Source organism: Gopherus evgoodei, chromosome 10, assembly GCF_007399415.2.
Source record: "Gopherus evgoodei ecotype Sinaloan lineage chromosome 10, rGopEvg1_v1.p, whole genome shotgun sequence".
NCBI lineage: Eukaryota > Metazoa > Chordata > Testudines > Testudinidae > Gopherus > Gopherus evgoodei.
This window is the reverse complement of record NC_044331.1, coordinates 42,356,816-42,377,444: the sequence shown is the minus strand read 5'-3', so window position 1 is coordinate 42,377,444 and position 20,629 is coordinate 42,356,816. Positions and strand designations below refer to the sequence as shown.

The 20,629-nt window shown below is 50.1% G+C and overlaps 1 protein-coding gene and 2 non-coding genes across 3 annotated transcripts; all 3 read left to right on the top strand.

Moving 5' to 3' along the window:
* The first annotated feature begins 2,240 nt into the window (after positions 1-2,240).
* Positions 2,241-16,616, top strand: LOC115658824 (cytoplasmic polyadenylation element-binding protein 1-B-like). The gene is made up of 5 exons (XM_030578274.1): positions 2,241-2,249; positions 2,644-2,768; positions 6,359-6,464; positions 12,437-12,517; positions 15,219-16,616. The coding sequence occupies exons 1-5, from the start codon at positions 2,241-2,243 to the stop codon at positions 15,327-15,329; spliced, it is 432 nt and encodes a 143-aa protein (XP_030434134.1). The 3' UTR covers positions 15,330-16,616.
* LOC115659292 lies at positions 5,944-6,078 on the top strand. Its single transcript, XR_004002512.1, has one exon. It is a non-coding gene; the product is annotated as a small nucleolar RNA SNORA71 (small nucleolar RNA).
* Positions 7,125-7,259, top strand: LOC115659289. Its single transcript, XR_004002509.1, has one exon. It is a non-coding gene; the product is annotated as a small nucleolar RNA SNORA71 (small nucleolar RNA).
* Positions 16,617-20,629: the final 4,013 nt, after the last annotated feature.

Here is a 20,629-nt window from a genome sequence, read left to right as displayed (position 1 = left end):
GCTGCCAGTGGAGAACGCAGCTTCTCCAAGCTGAAGTTAATAAAAACACATCTATGCCCCACAATGACACAGAAGAGGCTGGTCGGCCTTGCAACTATCTCAATAAAGCATGAGCCGGCCCAGACTGTGGACCTTCAGGAAGCAATTCAAATCTTTGCAACCAAGAAGGCACGGAAAGCACCACTTTGATTATTCAAACAGATAAAAATGCCAGTGTTTACTATGCAGAACAGAAAAGTTACATTTGCTGTTCAGGCATTTGAAAGTTAAGTGTTACTTAAAATTTTGGAACAAGGCATTTAAAGTTGTTTGTTCTCCTTTATTGGGGTAGGTAGCAGAGCAGTACCACAAGAGGAGAAGAACAGGAAGAAGGCAGAAAGATTCCCAGCTGGGTTCAAGCCCTTCCCTGCTGGCCAAGATAGCAGCATAGGCCCCCAGAACACAAGGGTTGGGAGCATGGTGGGGAACGGGAAACCTGTGGGCCTGTGGCTGCTGATCGTGTCTGTCCCTTCTCTCTTAAGCCCCCACTCCCACCGAAGAGGAGGGAAATGGAAGTGCTTGCTCTGGGTACCAGTATCCCTGGGACACCTGGTGTCTGAGTTAACTTGTGTTCCTCTCTTCTCTGGCTCTGCAGAAGTTGCTTTAATGGCTCAAAAGTCCTGGAGCAAGAAGGAATTTCTCATGCGCCTGGGGGTGAGCTCCAGCGAGGCTACAAAAGCTGGGAGAGAGTCTTGACACCAAGTCAATCTGACTGTCCAGTCAGGGTCGGCTCCAGCTTTTTTGCTGCCCCAAGTGGCGGTGAAGGGGGAAAAAAAACAAAAAATGATTGTGCGGCTGCCGAAGAGGAAGTGAAGGACTGACGGACCCACCGCCAAATTGCCACCACAGTCCCGAACGTGATGCCCCAACAATGGACAGACTGCTGCCCCTTTTTGTTCGCTGCCCCAGTCACCTGCTTCCTTCGCTGGTGCCTGGAGCCGGCCCTGTGTTCAGTGCATCATAATCCTTCCTTTGCCAGCCCCCCTTTGCCAGCCCATGCCTCACCCCTTCGTGGGGCCTTTGCCCTCATTATGGGCCAGGGGCTGCTTTCTACACTTTCTACACTTCCTCATGCCCAGACCTGCCTGCAGTGACCAGCTGGAGCTATGCCAGGCCCTTGTGGCTATTGGTGGCTCTCAGACAAAGGGGCTGTCCAAGGCCCAGGGGCTCTCAGGGCTGGTTTTACACTCTGTATTTGATTACGAAATCAATTAAACTTTTCATTAAAAGGCCAGAGTAGGCTTCTAGTCCTGGCTCTGTCTAAGCCCCTGCCGAGCTCTTTATGGGAAGGTTGCCTGAAGAAGAGGCCACCCATCGGAGGAAGACCTTAGAGAGCTCACCTCACTCTGAGGCATGTGAAAGGGGCGGTAAGGCTGAGCGATGGGGTGTTGTCAGGAGCTGAATGGCTGGGCAGGCTCACCCCAATGGCTCAGATCTAGCCCGGTGGTGGGGAAGACCTGGCAGGAGACTGAAACAGCATGGCTGAAATTTAACCACTCCCAGAATCAAACCTAGTGCCTGTAATGGTTCCTGTTGCCACTGTGCTGGGGGTGGGCTGAGGCGAGCCCCACAGAATTGCAGGGAGACTTTGCAGGTGGGAGAAGCTCAGCAACAGAAATGGCGGATGACTATTGGAATGACTATGCAGGAGCGAGGGGTGTTCAGATGTGGAACTGGGGAAGGTTTCCCTGCCTTTCTCATCTCATTTCACACACACACCCCCAGGGGTGGCTCTAGGTATTTGGCCGCCCCAAGCACGGCAGGCAGGCTGCCTTTGGTGGCTTGCCTGCGGGAGGTCCCCAGTCCTGCGGATTCGGCAATACGCCTGCGGGAGGTCCACCAAAGCTGCAGGACCAGCGGACCCTCCGCAGGCATGTCTGCCTCGCGGTGACCGGCAGAGCGCCCCCCGTAGCTTGCCACCCCAGGCATGCGCTTGGCGTGCTGGTGCCTGGAGCTGCCCCTGCACACACCCCAGGTGCCTGGTGCAGGAAAGCTGGGGTGTGGTTGGGCTGGGGTGACCCCAGGCACTCTGACCAGAAAGCGGTGTCTGCAGGGGCAATGTCTAGGTATACCTTAGTACCAGCCACACACCACCTGAGCCAGGCCCCAGCAACTCCTGCTCATAGGGAGTAATGACCAGGGGGCTTTTCATGGGCCTCTGCCCTACTAGGGGCCCTGTTCTGTAGCTGTTCTGTGCGCCCATGTGCACGGTAATGGGCTAAAGTGAACGCTGAGGTTCCGGGGCTGGTTCCAATCACAACACGGGCACTGGAGTGGGGGACGCCGGTGTTCCCATGGGGCGGGCGTGCTGGTGCTGGTGCTGGTGCTGGTGCTGGTGCTGGTGCTGGTGCTGGTGCTGGTGCTGCTGTGCCGCCAAGCCATAGCCCAGCTCTGCCAGCCCTCCCTGGGGGACAGTTACTATGGTTACAAACCTGCTCCTAGCTCGCCTGGAGCTGGGTGGCGCTGTTCACAGCGGGGCACAGCCCCTAACTCTGCCTGCAGCACCCCCCGGCGTTACTCTGGGCTTAGGGCGGCGATATTCCGCCTCCAGGCCACGGCGTGGCGCTGTGGACTCCCCGCAGTCTCTGCTGTGCATCCACCTAGCCGCTGGGTGGCGCTGTGGGCCGCCGGCGCGCTCTTCCTGGACTGACAACGCCCGTCTGGCCGCGCCTGCGTTATAGCTCTTTTCCCGGCATCCTTTGCCCTCTTCAGCGGCCGCTGCCAATATGGTGGGTGCCGGGCGTGGGTCGTTCCCGCTCCTCAATCGGCCGCCATCCGCCCCGGGCCGGGGTTGCCAGGGCCTGGGCCGCGCTGGGAGGCCGCTGCTGCCGCCGGGGAGCGGGACGAGGCCCGTGGGGCGGGGCGGGGCGGACAGGCGGTGCCCGTGCCCGGCGATCCTGGGGGGCCCCGGGGCTTTGGGCTCACCCAGCCCGGCTGCGCGTGTGGGGGCCGGGCCCTGCTGGGATCCCGTCGGAGGGGCTGGGGGAGGGAGCGAGCCGTGGTGGCTCTGGGCGCTGCGCGGGGTTTGCGCCTAGTGCCTGAGGAGCGGCCCGCTGCGGTGTGAGGCTCCCCGGCCCAGGCCTGTCTGCCTCCCCGGGTCTCACCGCGGGCTGGGGCCCTGCCAGCAGCAGTTTACGGAGAAGTCTTGGCTCCCCGAAATGGGAGGTTTTTACCCATGCAGAGTGTGGGTATGGGGGCAGGGCCTCTAAAAATACCCCTCGCCATCGCTGCCTGCGCAAGGAGTTTGGGGGCTTGAGAGTGAATAGAGAAGCCAGAGCTCCTGAGGCCTGGGATTCCTCGGGCTTCTGGGTACTTAGACACAGAAAGCTGCAGTTTTCTGTGTATGAGGGCAGGCTTAGCATGCGTGCTCGGGTCATGTTAGCCTCCTGTCTACAGGTTTGCATGTAATTAGCTGCATATGTCAGGCTCATGAGTTTAGTTTTCTGAAGGAAAGTTGCCCTCTGTTACAGGGTGAAGGGCTAATGCCACCTTAGTGGCTCTTTAGGAGCTCAGCAGGAGCACTTTGAGCTGGAAGCAGAAACAAATGGGTAGGTTTTGCTGTTTCACGCTGTGATGATTTGTTCTTCAAATCTTCTAGGGACGCATGCGAACAAAGACTGTGGCCTTGTCTACACCACAAAGTTGCAGCGCTGGTGAGGGGGTTATAGCGCTGCAACTTAGGAGGTGTACACATCTGCAGGGCATTACCAGCGCTGCAACTCCCTATTTGCAGCGCTGGCTGTACACCCGGTCAAACCTCGGGTGTAGAGGATCCAGCACTGGTGATCCAGCACTGGTCATCAGGTGTAGACACTCACCAGCGTTTTTCTTGATCTCCGTGGCATAAGCAGGTATCCCAGCATACCTGAGGAAGCCTCTCTGGTAATCAAGCAGGTCTCCTTCCCCGCGGTTTGCTCTCGCGTTCCCCGAACCCCCCTGCAAGCCGCCCAACAGCGCTGCAGTGTGGCCACATCTAACGCCACTTGCAGCGCTGGTTGCTGTAAGTGTGGCCACTCTGCAGCGCTGGCCCTATACAGCTGTACTAATACAGCTGTAACAACCAGCGCTGCAAAATTGTAGATGTAGACATACCCTGTGATAAAGGCTGCCCGGGTTATCATTGAAAAGTACTACACGCGGCTGGGAACGACTTCCACACGAACAAGATAGCTGGGTAAGGCGGGCCTGGGACTTGCTGTGCTCTTGTATGAGGGTTTAGCTTCACACATCCTAGCTTTGGGGTGGTGAATTTCATTCTCAGTCTGAGGGGTGAGAAGAAACTCCCATTCTGTTACAAAGGTATTAATCTATGTACATTTAGATAATCTCAGTAAATGCATCTGGAATCTGAATGTCCCAGTCCTTGCTCTGACACTGGAGCCATGGATTAAGGCTTTTGGAGTGCTGAAACATCCCTAGTGAGCTAGGAAGGCATAGATTTTCATATATCAGGGTAGCCGTCTTAGTCTGCATCCACAAAAACAACGAGGTGTCTGATGGCACCCCTTAAAGACTAACAGATTTATTTGGGCATAAGCTTTCATGCGCATGGAGTGAAAATTACAGATACAGACATAAATATCGTGCCATTTATGCACCTGTATATGAAATTTTCACTCCATGTGTCTGAAGAAGGGGGTTTTGTTTTTTGTTTTTTCAACTCATGAAAGCTTATGCCCAAATGTTAGTCTAAGGGGTGCCACAAGACTTCTTGTTTTTGTAGATTTTTGTGAATTTTGAAGGATAGTTTCTACGTGGTTAAATCGCTTAAATTTTTACACTGGCAAATTGACATTTGTTTGTAATATCACTAGATCAATCATATCTTTAGAAATACAATTTCTATAGAATGTTTAAGCATCATGGAGTACTGCCTTATTTGGTAGATTAAGTAACAGATGATCTTTAGTCCTTACCCAGCATCTTAAAAACATTTAACTTCTGGATAACTTGTCCCTTAGCTTTTGGGTGGCAGGAGCAATTGATGCTTACCTATACTTACTAATTACAACTCAATCCCTGCTTAATGTAAGTGTGCTTATAGAATCGTCCTTAGGTTTGAACTCTGTTTCTGATAGACTAAAATTTCTTTATTTCTCTACCCTAGTAGCACTTCGGAGCGTCAGTCCCTTTTAGTGTAGCTGTTTCATTACTGTTTTGCTTTAAAAGATTTTAACAAGTCTTGGCTCAGGCTCTGTGTATCTCAACTAACAAATACACAGAATTGCATGGAAATCTTTTTCTCCTTTTGTTCTGGGCTCCTCTGGCAGGCAGCTGCCTGGTTAGCTAGTCAGACTTCCCTAGACACCGAGGCCTAGATCCTTAGAGGTATTTAGGTGCCTCTCATTGATTTTAAACAGAAGTTATCCACCTAAATACCTCAGGAGATCTGAGCTTGAATTGGTGTTCTGGAAGCGCTAAGATGTACTTTGACATTTTAATCTCTTATGAACTCTATTTCACTGCCTTTCTGGTCAGAGCTTGCTGTATTCGTTTTCCTTGGGGCAAATCCAGTATGGGAGTGGGTGAGCTTTTACTTTGTGCTGCGATTAGTGTTGGCCACTTGCATTGCTGCAGGCTCAGGATCCCTGTACCATCTGTCTTTATGGGGGGGATATAGAGAGAGGCTTAACAGAGCTGCAGTTCTCCAGCAGGCAAAGTCAGAAGTATCAAGTTATCCTCTTGCGTACCTCTGGGGGAGAGGTATACTGAAATCAGGTGTGTCCTGGAGGCCTGCTGCTGTTTGACTTGCCTCTGCCAGCCTCATGTGTGCATTTGCAGCTGCATTGAATTGGAGCTTGAAGGAAATACCCTGGTGTCTAAGTTGGGTTGTTTATAACCAGCCTCCCAAGGCTTCAGTCACTGAACTAGGAGAGATTGTGTGCTCAGCTTACTTGCTTTGAAACCTGCATTGGAAAGTGATTCTGGTCTTGTCTGTGACCTGGTCATTGATTGTGCAGGGAGAGGAGCTTGTGAAAGCTTTTTCCCGTGTTTGGGGGGCTCATTCCTGTCCATACCAAACCGTGTAACTTTCAGACATTGGTGCTTGTCTCTTTGTTCCCTTCCTCCACCACTCCCAGGAGGCAGGACAGGAGGGCCTTCTGCTGTCAAGTTATTGTGGTCTCTGGCTGTGAAATGGCAGGGTAGATATGAGCAGCTGTGGGGGTTTAAATGAGACAGATACAAGGTCTCTAGTGACCCACCTCTTCCAGTTTTACGGAGAGCCAGGGCTTCCAATGGGTGGCTTGAAGCTGTTGTCAGGGTGAGATATGTAAGAAAATGGGGTGCCAGTTGACCAGTTTCCGGATTCTCCCTGCAGGTATGTCACACATCTGATGAAGCATATTCAGAGGGGGCCTGTCAGAGGTATCTCCATCAAACTGCAGGAAGAGGAGAGAGAGAGAAGGGATAACTATGTCCCTGAGGTAAGATTTCTAACTATACTTGGGTGCATCTCCGGCCTCTTCTGCCAGGCAGAGTGGCTCATCCTGACATGCTGGTATCCAGGTTCTGCATGGCTAACAAAGGGGCTTCCATTCTGCTTATCACACCAGCAACCAGTAGATCTCTCCTCTCCTTTCCTTTCCTGAGAAATGTGACCATGACCAGATAGCCTGAGTTAGCTGCACAGGGCTAGGATTTATGAGAAGGATCCAGGATGATAGACTGATGACTTGTCCTGAAAAATCCCCAGGGACATAGGGAGCCAGGAATTCCTGATTTCTAATCTCAGCTGTACTGCTTACTTGTGTTGTGGAGCAAATAATCTCTGCCTCCATTTTCGGATCTGTCAGATGTGGAGAATTTACACCAGGGGAGTAACGTGTGAAAGCTGCGATGTATGTTGTTGTGAATCACATTGAAATTCAAGTGTCTGACAAACTCCTGCACTTATCTCTGGAGGGTCCAGAATGGGACAGGGCTTTCCTGAACTCTCACTTGGACAGGCAGCAGGAGAGCAAGTTGTTGCTCACTTGTCATTGCTTCAATTCAGTTCATCCAGAAATCTTACGGCCTTGCTAGCATCTCTCCCCTTCCACCCCCACTTCCACTCCTCAGCTGGATTTAAAGGGCTCTCATCCTGAACCTGCATTCAAAAGTGATTCTGGTCTTGCCTGTGACCTGGTCATTGATAGTGCAGGGAGAGGAGCTTGTGAAAGCTTTTTCCCGTGTTTGGGGGGCTCATTCCTATCCCTACCAAACCGTGTAACTTTCAGACACTACCTCTTGCCCTCATCTCCAGTCCGGTGCGATAGGTGACCTCAAATTGGCTTCCAGCAAAATTATTTTTGCAGCATCGTGCAAAAGTGACAAACAGCAACAAGCCAGCTTCAGGACTTGTCTTCAATGTGCACTTCACCCAAAGGTTGGCACTCTGTTGTGACCACAGGTTTGGTTCTGTGGCTGATCCTGTGTGCAGAGTTCAGTTGTCACTAGAAGTTTTATGAAAAACAAATGTGACGCCAGTGAATGTAATGGGAGCTTTGATGTCACTGGGTGGGCTGGGGTTGTTCCCTTTTTGATACCTCTCAACCTATAAACCACATGGCCCGAGGGGGTCTCTATGGCAAAGGTGGGATTCAGATCAGTTTCATGCTGGTATAGTGAGTGGGCTTTGGTCCTTTGATCAGAGGCTCAGGGAGCTGGGGTTGTTCCCTTCTTGATACCTCTCAACCTGTAAATCACATTGCCCGAGGGGGTCTCTATGGCAAAAGTGGGATTCAGATCAGTTTCATGCTGGTATAGTGGGCTTTGGTCCTTGGATCAGAGGCTCAGGCAGCTGGGAACTCTATCCTAGTGATACAATGGGGAAGTGTTATAGAAAACTGAGGCTATTCAGAGTAATCAGAAAAGGCAATTTCCAATCCTGACTCATGCAAGATGCATAGAGGAATTCAGGTCACATGGCAAGCTGGAGCTATCTGTGAAGTACAACAGGAGAGAATACCTATTCACAAGTGTTAACTAGAACAAGTGCCAGGTCAGTAGCTGCCCTCTGATGCCAGTCTCTTTGACAGCAAAAAGCCTGCCTATAGCATTGATCAAATGAGGTCTGTGCTCACTGTCCAGAGGAGGCACTTGGTGGGTCTAGGCAAGAATTTCAGAGCCAGCTTTGTCCCAGCCCCCATCTCAGCACCCTGTGGAAACATCGCAACATGAACGAAATCAGTTATTCTAGACTTCAGATCACAGCATTACAACCCACTCCCAATGCTGTTCCGAGCCTCTGCACATCGGAGAGAAGTAGAACAGGACCCTATCTGAAACATCCAAGTTCCTAATGGAAGCTTATCTTCAGAGCATTCCCATTTTACCATCCTCTGACAACTTTTGTTTTGCAGACCAATGGAAGCCACCTTTTCTTGACTTTGATTGCTACCATTTGATCGTGCATGTGCTCCCAAGGACTCTCCCCAGCATCCTAGTGGCAGTAACATTGGCTTTAGGGAAGAATGAAATTCACTTTGGTCATGGACAGTTTCTGATCAAGGTTCTGTATGGAGGAAAGCTGAAGCAAACACTCCAGGAACCATCCCACTGTATTTTGGATTCAGGACAAATGTGGTACTAAGGGAATTTGGTTACAGGATTCGTCCTCATCTCAAGCCTGCAAGTACAAGCACTCTTAAAGAACATGAATGGAAGATGGAGATGCCTACTATGAAAAACCAGTTGGTGTCACAAACGAAAGGCCAGTCTGGTGCGCCTACTGGGAATTCTGATCTTGTATGGCCACAGCCCATAGTGCTTTACCATTTTGCTTGGACAACTCCTATCCATAACAGTCTCATGTATTGAGATCTGCTAAACAGCTACATAGCCATCAGTACATAAGTTCACAAAGTTCTGCATGTTGGTCATCCAGTTTTTGCCAACACCGTGTGCTTTTTTGGCAGAACACTGCTCCTTGCCTTAGTGCATCCATGGAGACTTGCATAGAAAAACCCCTTGTTTTGGATCATCCTGCTTCCTACCCAGGAGGCACACTATGAAAATCCCATTGTAATGGATCCATGGACCTGAGCTCTCAAAGACCGGAGAAATATATCCATGTATGTCTGAACTTTCTTCATGGATCTGACCCACTCTGGAGACAAATGGATTATCCAGCAGAGATGGAAACTTGGCATTGAAGTATTTGGGTTTGTCGCTAGGTGGAACTTGCCCTGCTTTGCAGTAGAAACTTTCTCTGAGTACAGTTAGGCTTGGCAGGACTTGACTTTTATTTTTTCTCTGATAGAATAGTGATGGGCATTTACCAATCTTTAAATTCCCACAATTGTGGGATGTGGAGGGGTCAAACAACTAACAGATGACAATTCTAAAGCTTTAACTTTTGAATCTCGACAACGTCACTTGTCAAAATATGCAAACTCATTCTCAAACTGTTCCTTATTGTGCCTGTCTGTAAATCATGGTTATCATTGGAAACATTATTTCCTCGGTTTGTGCACACAGTGAAATTGTTGACTTTTACTGATAACAAACCCTTCCAAGCCCATGCATGGTTAATGCACCTAGTTTAGAAGAAAAGACATGAATGATTGTGGCTGCAGAAGCTGTCTCAACTAGAAGGAACTCCAGGAGGCTGGGTATCCTGACTGCCAGTGACTGGTCTGCTTCTGCCCCCAAGCAGGCAGCGTACCCAGTGTATCCTCCCTGCAGAACCAACACTGGAACGGACTTTACCATAAACCACATTGAACGCCTATGCTGTGCCTCCATGAGTTTGGAAGAGGGGGAGGCATAGCCACAAAGCCTTGATATTCTTCTGGTGGAACATGCGCTGACTGCTTCATATTAGGAGAATTAGGCTTGCTGCCATGGGGGCTTTTCCTTGGGCCTGAAAGAGCAGAGCCTGGAGATGCTGCAGTTCAGTTTTTGGGGTGGTTCTGGGATTAGCTTAGTGGCAGCTCACCCTGCAGGTTCTCTCCCAGCCTCTGCTTAGTTTCCTCTTGGCATTGCACTAATGGTCTGGCTCATTTCAGGATCTAGCTGTGTTACCTTTAACAACCAGCGCAGTTACCTGAAGGCAGTCAGTGCCGCATTTGTGGAGATCAAAACCACCAAGTTCACTAAAAAGGTAAGTGCCTGGCCTGGTGCGGCAAATGGCAGCAGGCTCTACCTCTGGGCGCTCTGTCTGATACCATTAGTCTGCTGGCTTCCTATGGCCCAGCCTTAGGCCCTCTGTTTGCAGAGGAAACCAAACAGGGGGACTGCCAGCTCCATGCTCTAGTCAGTCCAGTCTGTTCCTTGGACTCATCCACTGTAACAGTCATCTGTCCAGAGGCCTGGCTGGGATCCTCCCAGGAGTTGCTGATGCCTGTCAGAAGCGCGTGATGGGGTGGAAAGGACGAGCAGCGCTCAGGCCTGCCTCCGGATCTCTGTTCCTGTCTCTCATGGCAGGTTGCTCACCTGGCAGTCAAGCTGGGCCTTGGGGTCCTGAGAACAAATTGCTTTTAGGCTACAGGATGTAGCCGTGACTGCATCATCATCAGGGGTCATCCGCACCGTAAGCGTGCTGGGAACACTGACACTGGGCCCTCTGCTGTCAGGCTTCGCTCCTGAAGGGCTCCTTGTGGCTGGCAGTGTCTGCACTCCAGCACAACTCCAGAGGTGTTGGTCAGTGCTCCAACTCCAGTACAAGCCCTGGGCTGTCTTCACTAAGTGGTTGAGGATAGCTCAAGGTTACCCTGCCTAATGATCAGCCCTGAGATTTCCAGCTGGAGGCAGGTGAGACAGTATGTCTGCCAGTGCCAGGAATGCTGCGGGGAGATGTCTGAGAGGCCGTGCTCCTGGAAATGCCCTGTCTGGTCTCTCACTGGCACTCTGGAGCAGCACTAACACCAGAAATGCTGTCCCTGTGTCTATCCCTGGGAGTCCCTCTTGAGTAGGAAAACTACTATAGGGCTGGTTCTAACTGCAGGGACCCAGGTTGCTCACTCAGTCAGGGTGGGGGAAGTGGGACTGCCAGCTGCCCTGCTGTGGGTGGGTGCTGGTAACTGTCTCCAGGAGCTGGGTGAGCTTGGCAGGTGGGGTGCTTAGGCCGTCTTTCCCCACTCCCTCAAGCTGTCGCTCTGCCTCCTGTTAGACAGTAGTGCTGCTCAGCCCATGCCTGTGCCAAGAGCTCTGGCCCAGGGACAAGCAAAAGCTGCCTAGTGTGGGGAAGGGACCCTGCAGCTGGGATTGGCCTCCAGGCCTCACTGGGGCCCATGGGCCAGTGGTGGCCCAAGAGGTTTTCCACTCAAACAGCTGCAGTCTGCCCTGCCTCCAGAGGTGCCTTTGATGTGCCCAGGGCACATGCATGGGGCCTCCTGCCCCCTCTTAAATGACACCTGCGTTGGGAGGGGAGCACAGCCTATCCTCCACTGCCATCCACAGTGCTGCAGCATAGCATGTACCCTTAGGCTCATCTGGCCTCTTCACCCTAGGGTGAGTGGTGAACCTGAGAGCTGGGTGATCAGGCAGGTTCCCCATCTGCAGACACCTAATATCCATCATGACCCTGCACTAGAGCAGCCACTACCCATGGCCTGGGGAGCGAGCATCTCCAGAGACTATTGGTCAGGACATATCTGCTCTCAGGGGCAGCCTGGTACATGGACACTGAGTGCAGTGGGTACCAGCCAGATCTTCCTTGACCTCTTAAGACAGGCCAACTGACTTGAGCAGAGGTTGCAGAGGAAGATAGAGGCTTTGCTTCCTATAAATGGGGTTTCTGGGATTCCCCACACAGCAGTCTGGGAATCTGACCCCCACTTGTGTTACAGGATGGGCCTTGGCTGTGTCACCTGAGCATGATTGTTACTGGCCTCTCTGAAGGTCAAGAGCTTGCCAGGTTCTGAGCTGTGCTTGAGATTTCTTCAGTTTGTCCCTGGGGCCATCAGCACAGGGTGGTTTGGGCCCTTTCGCTCTGCCCAGAGAAGAGTGACTCCAGCCTCCTGCCACAGCTGGTTAGGTACCCTCTGTAGGGAGCTGCTGCTCCTGGATTGTCTGCCCCAGTCAGTCCAACAGGGAACAGGTCTCCCAGTCCAGCCTAGATGGGCTTCTGGAGAAGTGACAGTTATTTCTTTGATCACCCAAGTTCAGCTCTGGGGACCCCAGGGTGGTCTGTTTGCCGAGGACAAGCTCTCAACACACCTGGTCTGAGCCTATCTGGAAACAGTACTGAGAACTGGATCCCCTGGAGCCCTGCCAGTCACACTGTCCCACAGTGCACATAACCTTCTCCAAGCACAACATTACCTAAACAGTCACCCTCCCTGCGGAGCGGCTAATGCACCACCACAGGTCCAGCCAGGTGCAAGCTGCAGCCAGAGCAGTGCTGCTCCTGACATGGCCTGATCTGCCCAGTGTCCTGATTTCAGCCTGATCGACTCTCCTTGCCCTTGTGCAGGTTCAGATTGACCCATATCTAGAAGATTCCATGTGTCAAGTCTGCAGTGCCCAGCCAGGTCCTTTCTTCTGCAGAGATCAGGTAACTCTCCCTTCGGTGGGAATCATACCTTACCAGCTAGCTGTGCTCCAGTCCACGAGCAGGAACTTCACATGCAGAATGTCCTTGAGTAGACCGGGGTCTGCCCCCACAGCTCCTGGGCAACACAGCGGCAAAGGGGTGCACAGAGGGTGCTAGCATGCTTGGCATTTAGAGGTCTGCCACAGAATAAGCATTCCCAGTGCCAATGCACATCTCTCACTCCTGGTCAGGTGCCTCAGACAACTCTCTTGGGAGATCCAGATGCCTTCCCAGCCTGCATAGTTAGAGGACACTAGCCAGGGCTCGGGGATGGGGATGAATATGCACTATGGGGCAGGACAGCCCCTTGGTACAGCACATTGGGGCTGGCAAGGTGCCATCTTTTGAGGGTTTTTTTAATGTAGAATGAGGAACACGTTTACTGGCCTTGGGTGGAGGCAATAACTAGGACGATTGCACAGTGTGATCATGCCCACTTAACACCAAGTCCTGGGAGTGTCTGGTCTGCAGGTAGCCAGGGACTGCAGACTGGAGCCCTACAGCCTGCTGCATCTGGCTCTGAGCCAGATAAAATGGCCCTGCTGAACTAAGTCAGTGATGTATTTGAGGTCTGATATGCAAGCCACCAGGGATAGAAACAGACATAAACTACCTGCATGTGAGGACTAAAACAATATCTACATTGAAGTGGGGTCTGGAGGCAAGAAGCAAGGTAGGAACAGAAGAGCCTTAATGCAGGGCTCACTCTGTCGTGTTCAGTGTCTCTCGAGACCCTTTCGTAGTTGCACAGTTTGAAATGTTTCCAGATTGAAACAAGCTCAGCCAGGGAACATCTTCTGGACCCTTCATCGGGGGAGGGGGGGGGGGGAAATCCAGCAGCCAGGTGCCACCACTAACCTAAATTGAGTGGTGACAAATTTGTGAGGCTGATGCAAAAACATGGTTCACTCCACTGTTTGACTGGGATGCTAGTACTCCCCCGGAAGGAACAACTCACATGTGGTAGAATGGGGGGATCAAGCTGCCTTGAGCTCTCTAGGAGGGGAGACCATAGTCTAGAAACACTGATCTGCAAGCCTAGTACAACACCTGTTTGTGAATGCGAACATATGGTCACTAACACCTACTGTACCACTATGAAATAGGCATGGCCTGTGCTGCAAGCTGCAGTCCATGGATGTAGGCAACTGAGTGCTTGGAGGTGCTTTCCACACCAGAATTAAGGAGTGCACTCAGATGAGCTTCTCTGTTCCACACTCTTTTTATTTCCTTTTATTGGAGGGGGGGCAGATTTCATTAGGGAATGGAACTAACTGCTCAAGAAAGCTGAATTCAGCAGTTACTTTAACTGTAGCCCCCTCTCAAAGTAGTGTACACCTCTGGGATGTAAAGGTTTCCTGACCAGGGAGAAGACTCTGGCTTTTTTTTTTTAAGTCTTCAAACTCGCAGATCGGAACCTCTCCAATGTGGCCTGCAGGGCTCCAGCAGTTTTGGGGCCAGGTCTCTCTTGGCCCCACTTGCCACCCCCAGGCACTCCCCGGGCCATTTAATATGGCCTGGGGGGCCAGCAGCACAGCAGACCTGAGTGGCATCTGCCTGCTTGCTCCATGTGTCTGATGGTCCCTCCCTGTGGCCCCAGGGCAGGGCTTTGCCTCTCCATGGTGCCACTGCCCCGAGCACCCCTGCAGCCAATGGGAAGCTGCAGGGGCAGTGCTGGGGGCAGCAGCATGCAGAGGCCCCATGCCCACCCCACCTTGGAGCCGCAGGTAAGCATCTAAAATCCCTCCCAGGGCCTTGAACAGGTGGGGGGTGGAGTTTTGGGGGGGCAGGTTCTGGGCAGCATGAGTGACATTATTGGCCCACTGGGAGAATTTGAGGACTGGCACTGGTCCAAAGATAAATTGAGTGAGACTCCTGCTTTAAACCCTCACTTAAATACTACCAGCGCAAGGGGCCAGCTTAATGAGCCTGGAGACTGATGTCCCCTCGCTTCGCACATATTGAGGCAGCATCACAACATTCCCTTTCGCCAGAAGTGAAAATAGGCTGGTACAGTCCAGTATGGCATACTGGCAAGAGCAGTATGCTGTGCCAGATTGGACCGGCTTCTGTGGTGGTGATTTAAAGGGCCCGGGGCTCCAGCTGCTGCAGGGGAGTTCCAGCAGCCGGGATCCCATGGTGATTTAAAAGGCCCAGAGCTCCCCCCGCAGCAGCCAGAGCCCTGGGCCCTTTAACTTGCCCCAGTGCTCCCAGGTGCCTCTACAGCTGGTAGCTCTAGAGTGATTTAAAGGTCCTGGGGCCCCCAGCCACAGCTGGAACCCCAATGTCTTTAAATCTTGAAAGGCCCCTCCTCTTCTGGTTGAGGCCATGTCCCCTGCTCAGGACTCCGGCATACCAGCAAGTCCTCTAAGTTACTTTCATCCTGCCTCTGGCTGTGACCCCTCTGAAACTCAGTCTCTGTTCAATCCATGCTCTGAATTCCTTCAGGAGCAAAGGCCTTGTCTATTGACACAAAAGAGATGATTGTAGATGCTGGATCACTCCTGGCATGCTCCAGTTAACTGGTTGGTAGAGGCAAGATGGCTTATCCCATAAACCAGTCTCTCTCCTTTCGAAAGACTCAGCTGCTTGCAGCAGTTTTCCCCACCCTCCAGCTCTGCTGTGAATCCCTTCAGTAATCCCTGCCTATTTCTCCCCACAGGTCTGCTTCAAGTACTTCTGTCGCTCCTGCTGGCACTGGCAACATTCCATGGAGGTCCTGCGTCACCACCGCCCACTGATGCGCAACCAGAAGAACAGAGACTCCAGCTAGAGAGAGGCAGCAGATGCACCAGGACCTGCCGCAGTTACAGGAGAAAGTTCTTTTGTTAACCTGCCAAGTGGAGAGAGCACGAGCGTTCCTGCCAGTGCCAGACCCAGACTGGGAACGCGCTTCCTGAGGACTAATGGGGAAATCTTACATTCACGTTTGCACTTGCTGGTCTTTATTTGTTTCTGCACTAATGCACAGTGAATTTTGTCGGGTTTTGTTGGGGGTTTTTTTGAGAGGAGAGGGCCCCTCAAACAATTCTGCAGTTCCCAAACTTTGGTTCCTCGTTTGCTGACAAGAAGCAAAAAGGGCCATGTTTTGAGAAGGTGTCTATGCAGATGCCTTCACCTAGGTTTTTTATTTATTAAAGGCGCTTTTTTACATTCCTTGCAATACTGATGGTAATAATGCAGGTCTCATTGGCTCCATTTTTTTGCAGTTGCCATACAGTGCCTTTCCATTCATTTAACCCTCATCTGAACGTCATAAACTGAATGTTCAGCTGGCGTTTTTTACTGTAACAACAAAGGAGACTTTGCTCTTCATTTAAGCCAAATCATATTTTACGCTCGAGGGTTTTTACCAGTTCCTTTTTACACTCTTAAAACGGTTTTCAAGTTGTTTGAAACAAGAATTTTTCTTTCCTGACAGCTTTTAACATTATTGCAATTTGTGTCTGGGGCTGCTGGTTAGAAGACAAGTTTCACAGTTGTGAATCAAGGGGTTTGCAACAAGAAAAAGACAGGATTTTTGGATTTGAAACTGGACCGGATAAACGATCTCTGAGCTGCTCTATATAGTTTTAAATAGTTTGTTGCACTTTTTTAAGTTGCACTTAAGGGGGGTTGATAGAGGTTTTTAATCACAGTCACAGGACTTAATTTTCTTTTGTAACTGAGCTAAAAGGGCTGCGTCTTGGTGGGCAGACAAAGGTTCATAGGAGCCCTTTCTCTTAGAGGGGACAAGTACCTTTCCCTTTGTTTAAGAAATGTAAAAAGCAACAGTGCAGTCAACTGAATGCTGCTGGGATTTGAGAACTTTATAATTTATTTTTTACTTTCCCCTCTATTGGAAGCTGTGTGCCAAAGAACCAGTATCATATTTTTTTTTCCCTTTTTCCTGCTGAGCTGATGTTGTATATCCCAGCTGCTCTTTGTGGGTTTTTTGTGAAGCTGTGTGTGAAGTCTCTACCTCATTGTAGTATATGCAGGCAAGACTGCACTCTCCTACAGATGTGTGGAGTAAGCTGTGGTGTAGTTTTTGGCACATAATAAACACGTTGCAGCAGTTCTTAGTCTCTCTCTAATGGGGATGTGCAGGGAGGTGGAAGGAGCTGCATGGGAGAGCACTGGGGAAACGTCCCTGTTGTACAGTAGTTCTGTGTACAGGAACTAAGGCCTTGTCTGCACTGAAGTGGTAGGAAAACTGACTGTGGGCTGTTACTGGTGTAGGTGCTTCTGCCAGAATTCTGGTTATTCTGGTTCAGCTAAGCTACACTACTTACAGTGCCTACTACTAGTACAACAGCATAATAGTCTAGCCTAGACCTAGGGCTTGTTGACCTAGCTATGTCTCCCATGGTGTGAGACTTGCATATACTGAGAGAAGTAGCTGAGCTGACTAACCACCAGTGTAGATGCTGCTAGGTGGATAAGTCTTCTGTTGACCTAGCTACCACCTCTTCAGAGCACAACTTTATTTCAGTGATTGGTGGTGGAGGGGGAGCCCTTCCGTTGTGGTAGCAAGCATTTACACCACAGCACTCTGTGCTGCTGCAGTCCTTTTGTGAGGATGTAGCCTGAGTTTTTTCCATGCAAAACCCAATTAGCAGATGTTTTACGGTTCTGAGTGCAGCCCAGGCCTTAGGAGCTTTGATCACTGCTCTTTCCTGTCCTTACACAAAACCCACTCCTGAGTCTACAAGTGGGTCCCAGAACAGCTGGGGAATGATATGGGTAGGCATTAACTCCACATTCCTCCCCACAGGGCCCAGCTGACTAGCTGGGCTCTGAAGCTGGCTTTCCTCTGTGGCAGTTCATTGCAAGTCACAAGGCTGCTAGGTCCGCCATGCTTCCCTTCACCAATTTTAGCTGGGTCTGACTGATGGGTTCAGTCACAGACACCCTCTTGGGACTGTCACCTGATGTGCTGAAACTACATCTGAGCCTGTTTTCTTTGCCAGCTTGGGACTCCAGAACCTTACCTTGTTGAGCCAGACATGCTAGTTTGCTGCAAAACAGACCCCGGGTCTGAACCACACCCCCAAAGCTGCAGACTTAACTGAAAACAGCTCAGCAAGTACTCTGTCTCCGGCACCCAGACCCTCGGCTCCCAATGAGATCCAAACCCCAAATCAGTTTTACTCTGTAAAAAGCTTATACAGGATAAACTCATAAATTGTCTGCCCTCTATAACACTGATAGAAATGCGCAGCTGTTTGCTGCCCCAGGTATAAATCACTTAATCATTTTATTAACCCTGAGTAAGTATAAAAAGTAGGATTTAAGTGGTTTCAAGTAATACCAGACAGAACAAAGTTACCAAGCAAAATAAAACATGCAAGTCTAAGCCTAATATATTAAGAAACTGACTATTAAATCTGACCCTCAGATGTTCCAATAAACTTCTTTCACAGACTAGATGACTCCTTAATCTGGGCCCGATCCTTCCCCTGGTACAGTCTTATTAGTTCCAGCTCAGGTGGTAACTTGGATTTCTCATGACTAGCAGCCCCCTTTCAGTTCCACCCCCTTTATAGCTTTGGCCCAAGGTGGTGTGGAAGCAGGGAAAGAGGGTTTAAGTGCAGCCATTTAAGTGTCAGAGACAGAGCAACTGTTCTGTCAGCAGGAATCCTTTGTCTCTTTGGCTTCCCACCCCTCCTTCCAAATGTAAAAGCAACAGGTTTAAAATAGATTCCAGTATCATGTGATAGGATCACATTTCCTGTGAGACCCCTAGTCTCCATTCTGTGCTGGTCAGCCTTGGAAGTACCCTGGAAGTTTGGCAAGTAAACAGCCATTTACAAGTGACTGATTCTGGAGCACCCCTAATGGCTTCTACTTACACTTGTATTACTGACATAAATGTTCTTTTCTTAACTCCAGACAGAGAAATAATACATGCAAACAAATGGGATGAACATACTCAGATCATAAGCTTTGTAGGGATACCTTACAAGAGACCTTTTGCATAAAGCATATTCCAGTTACATTATATTCACTCATAAGCATATTTCCATAAACATATGGAGTGTAATGTCACATTGACCTTTAATTACATCTCCTACGTGGAGGAATCAGCTCCCTGCTTATGATAGAGCATGACCCAGGAGCTACCTCCTATGGGCCAGTGCTGTGGCTGCCAGAAGAGATCAGCTGCAGCTCTTTGCAGAGCTGCATTTCAATTCAAACCATGAATGCAGCAGTGAGTGATGGGTAGGATGAGGGGTGCTCAGCCCAAAGGAAAAACAATGGGGAGTCCCTGTGGCACTTCAGAGACTAACACATTTGGCAAACATTTAGCCTCTGACAATTTCCTGCCAAATGTCCCTCTGCCATGATGGAGGAAGGATGGGGGTAGACAAGATGATCCTGGATCAATGTGCTGTCTCTTGGGAAAGATGGCCTGTAACCCTGCATTGCATAGCATAACATCTTGTGATGTTTGCAGTGTTTTTGTCCCAGCATATTAGAGGGACAAGGTGGGTGAGGTAGTTGTTTAGTTGGTCCAATAAAAGATCTCGCCCACCTTGTCTCAGGTCTTTTCAAATGCTGACTCAACAGAACTTGTCTGGTGAAAGTACAAGGTACATAGATCAGCTGAGGATAATTGCTGGAGGAAATAGTGGAAGAGGAGACTTTATCCATATATGATGGACATGTCCCCTATTATATTGGATGTGATATCCTAATCAGTTAGTAACTCTTGCATACAGATTACCAAATGGTGATTTTTGGAAATTCTCCTATCCTCTTTCTAGCAGAAACAGCTGTGCTCAAAGAAACTAAGAATTGACCTGACTTGCTAGCTGGTTGGTAGCCTTATAGGGTAAAGAAATTGAGAGGAACAGTTTTTTAATAATTAAAAAAACAACAACAAAAAACAACCTAGTTGCCCTTGGAGAAAAAAATGGTATCAAGCAAGCTAGACAGATGCCAAATACAGACTTAAACATTTAGTCACCATTTACCCACGCAGCAGAGTGCCCTGGCCTGTACAATTCCATTGTTTAAGTCTTCAATGATAGGTTTGACAGTCTGGACTTGTGAATATGAACTGACATGTTTGTATCCAGTCTGCTATAACATAGAATCATAGAAGATTAGGGTTGGAAGAGACCTCAGGAGGTCATCTAGTCCAACCCCCTGCTCAAAGCAGGACCAATCCTCAACTAAATCATCCCAGCCAGGGATTTGTCAAGCCAGGCCTTAAAAACCTCTTAGGATGGAGAATCCATCACCTCCCTAGATAACCCATTTCCATGACTCTTTGGAACCCTCAGGTAATTGAAGGTCTGCTATCAAATCTCCCCTCACTCTTCTCTTCTGTGGACTAAATAAGCATAGTTCCCTCAGCCTCTTCTCATAAGTCATGTGCCCCAGCCCCCTAAACATTTTCATTGCCCTCTGCTGGACTCTCTCCAATTTGTCCACATCCTTTCTGTAGTGGGGGGAACAAAACTGAATGTAATACTCCAGATGTGGCCTCACCAGTGCCACAGAGGGGAATAATCACTTCCTTTGTTCTGCGGGCAATTCTCCAACTAATACAGTCCAATATGCCATTAGCCTTCTTGGCAACAAGAGCACACTGCTGACTCATATCTAGCTTCTCATCCACTGGAAACCCCTGGTCCTTTTCTGCAGAACTGCTGCTCAGCCAGTCATGAGCCAGAGTATCAATTCCTGCTGCTGCTTCCCTCCTCTGCATAGGTCATAGATTCCAAGGTGAGCAGGGACCACTGTGATCATCTAGTCTGATCTGATGTATCGCACAGGCCCAAGAACTTCCTCAGATAATTCCTAGAGCAGATCTGGTCTCCATCTGCTGGAACCACCAGCACTATTCTGCAGGGAAAGGATTTGGGTGGGACCAAGCCCTGGTCTGACCCAGATCATCACCTGCCAGATCTCTGCTGGTATCAGCCTCAGGGCTGCTGCTGCGAGGAGACCAGTGTGTACTGCCCTGGAGCAGGCTGCATCTGCCCACGGAGAAGCATTGCTACAAGTTGGAGCTTTTGTCATTAATCCTGACTGAGCTGAAACTGCCCCCCCCCCGCAGAAAAAAAAATCTTGCACCTCCTG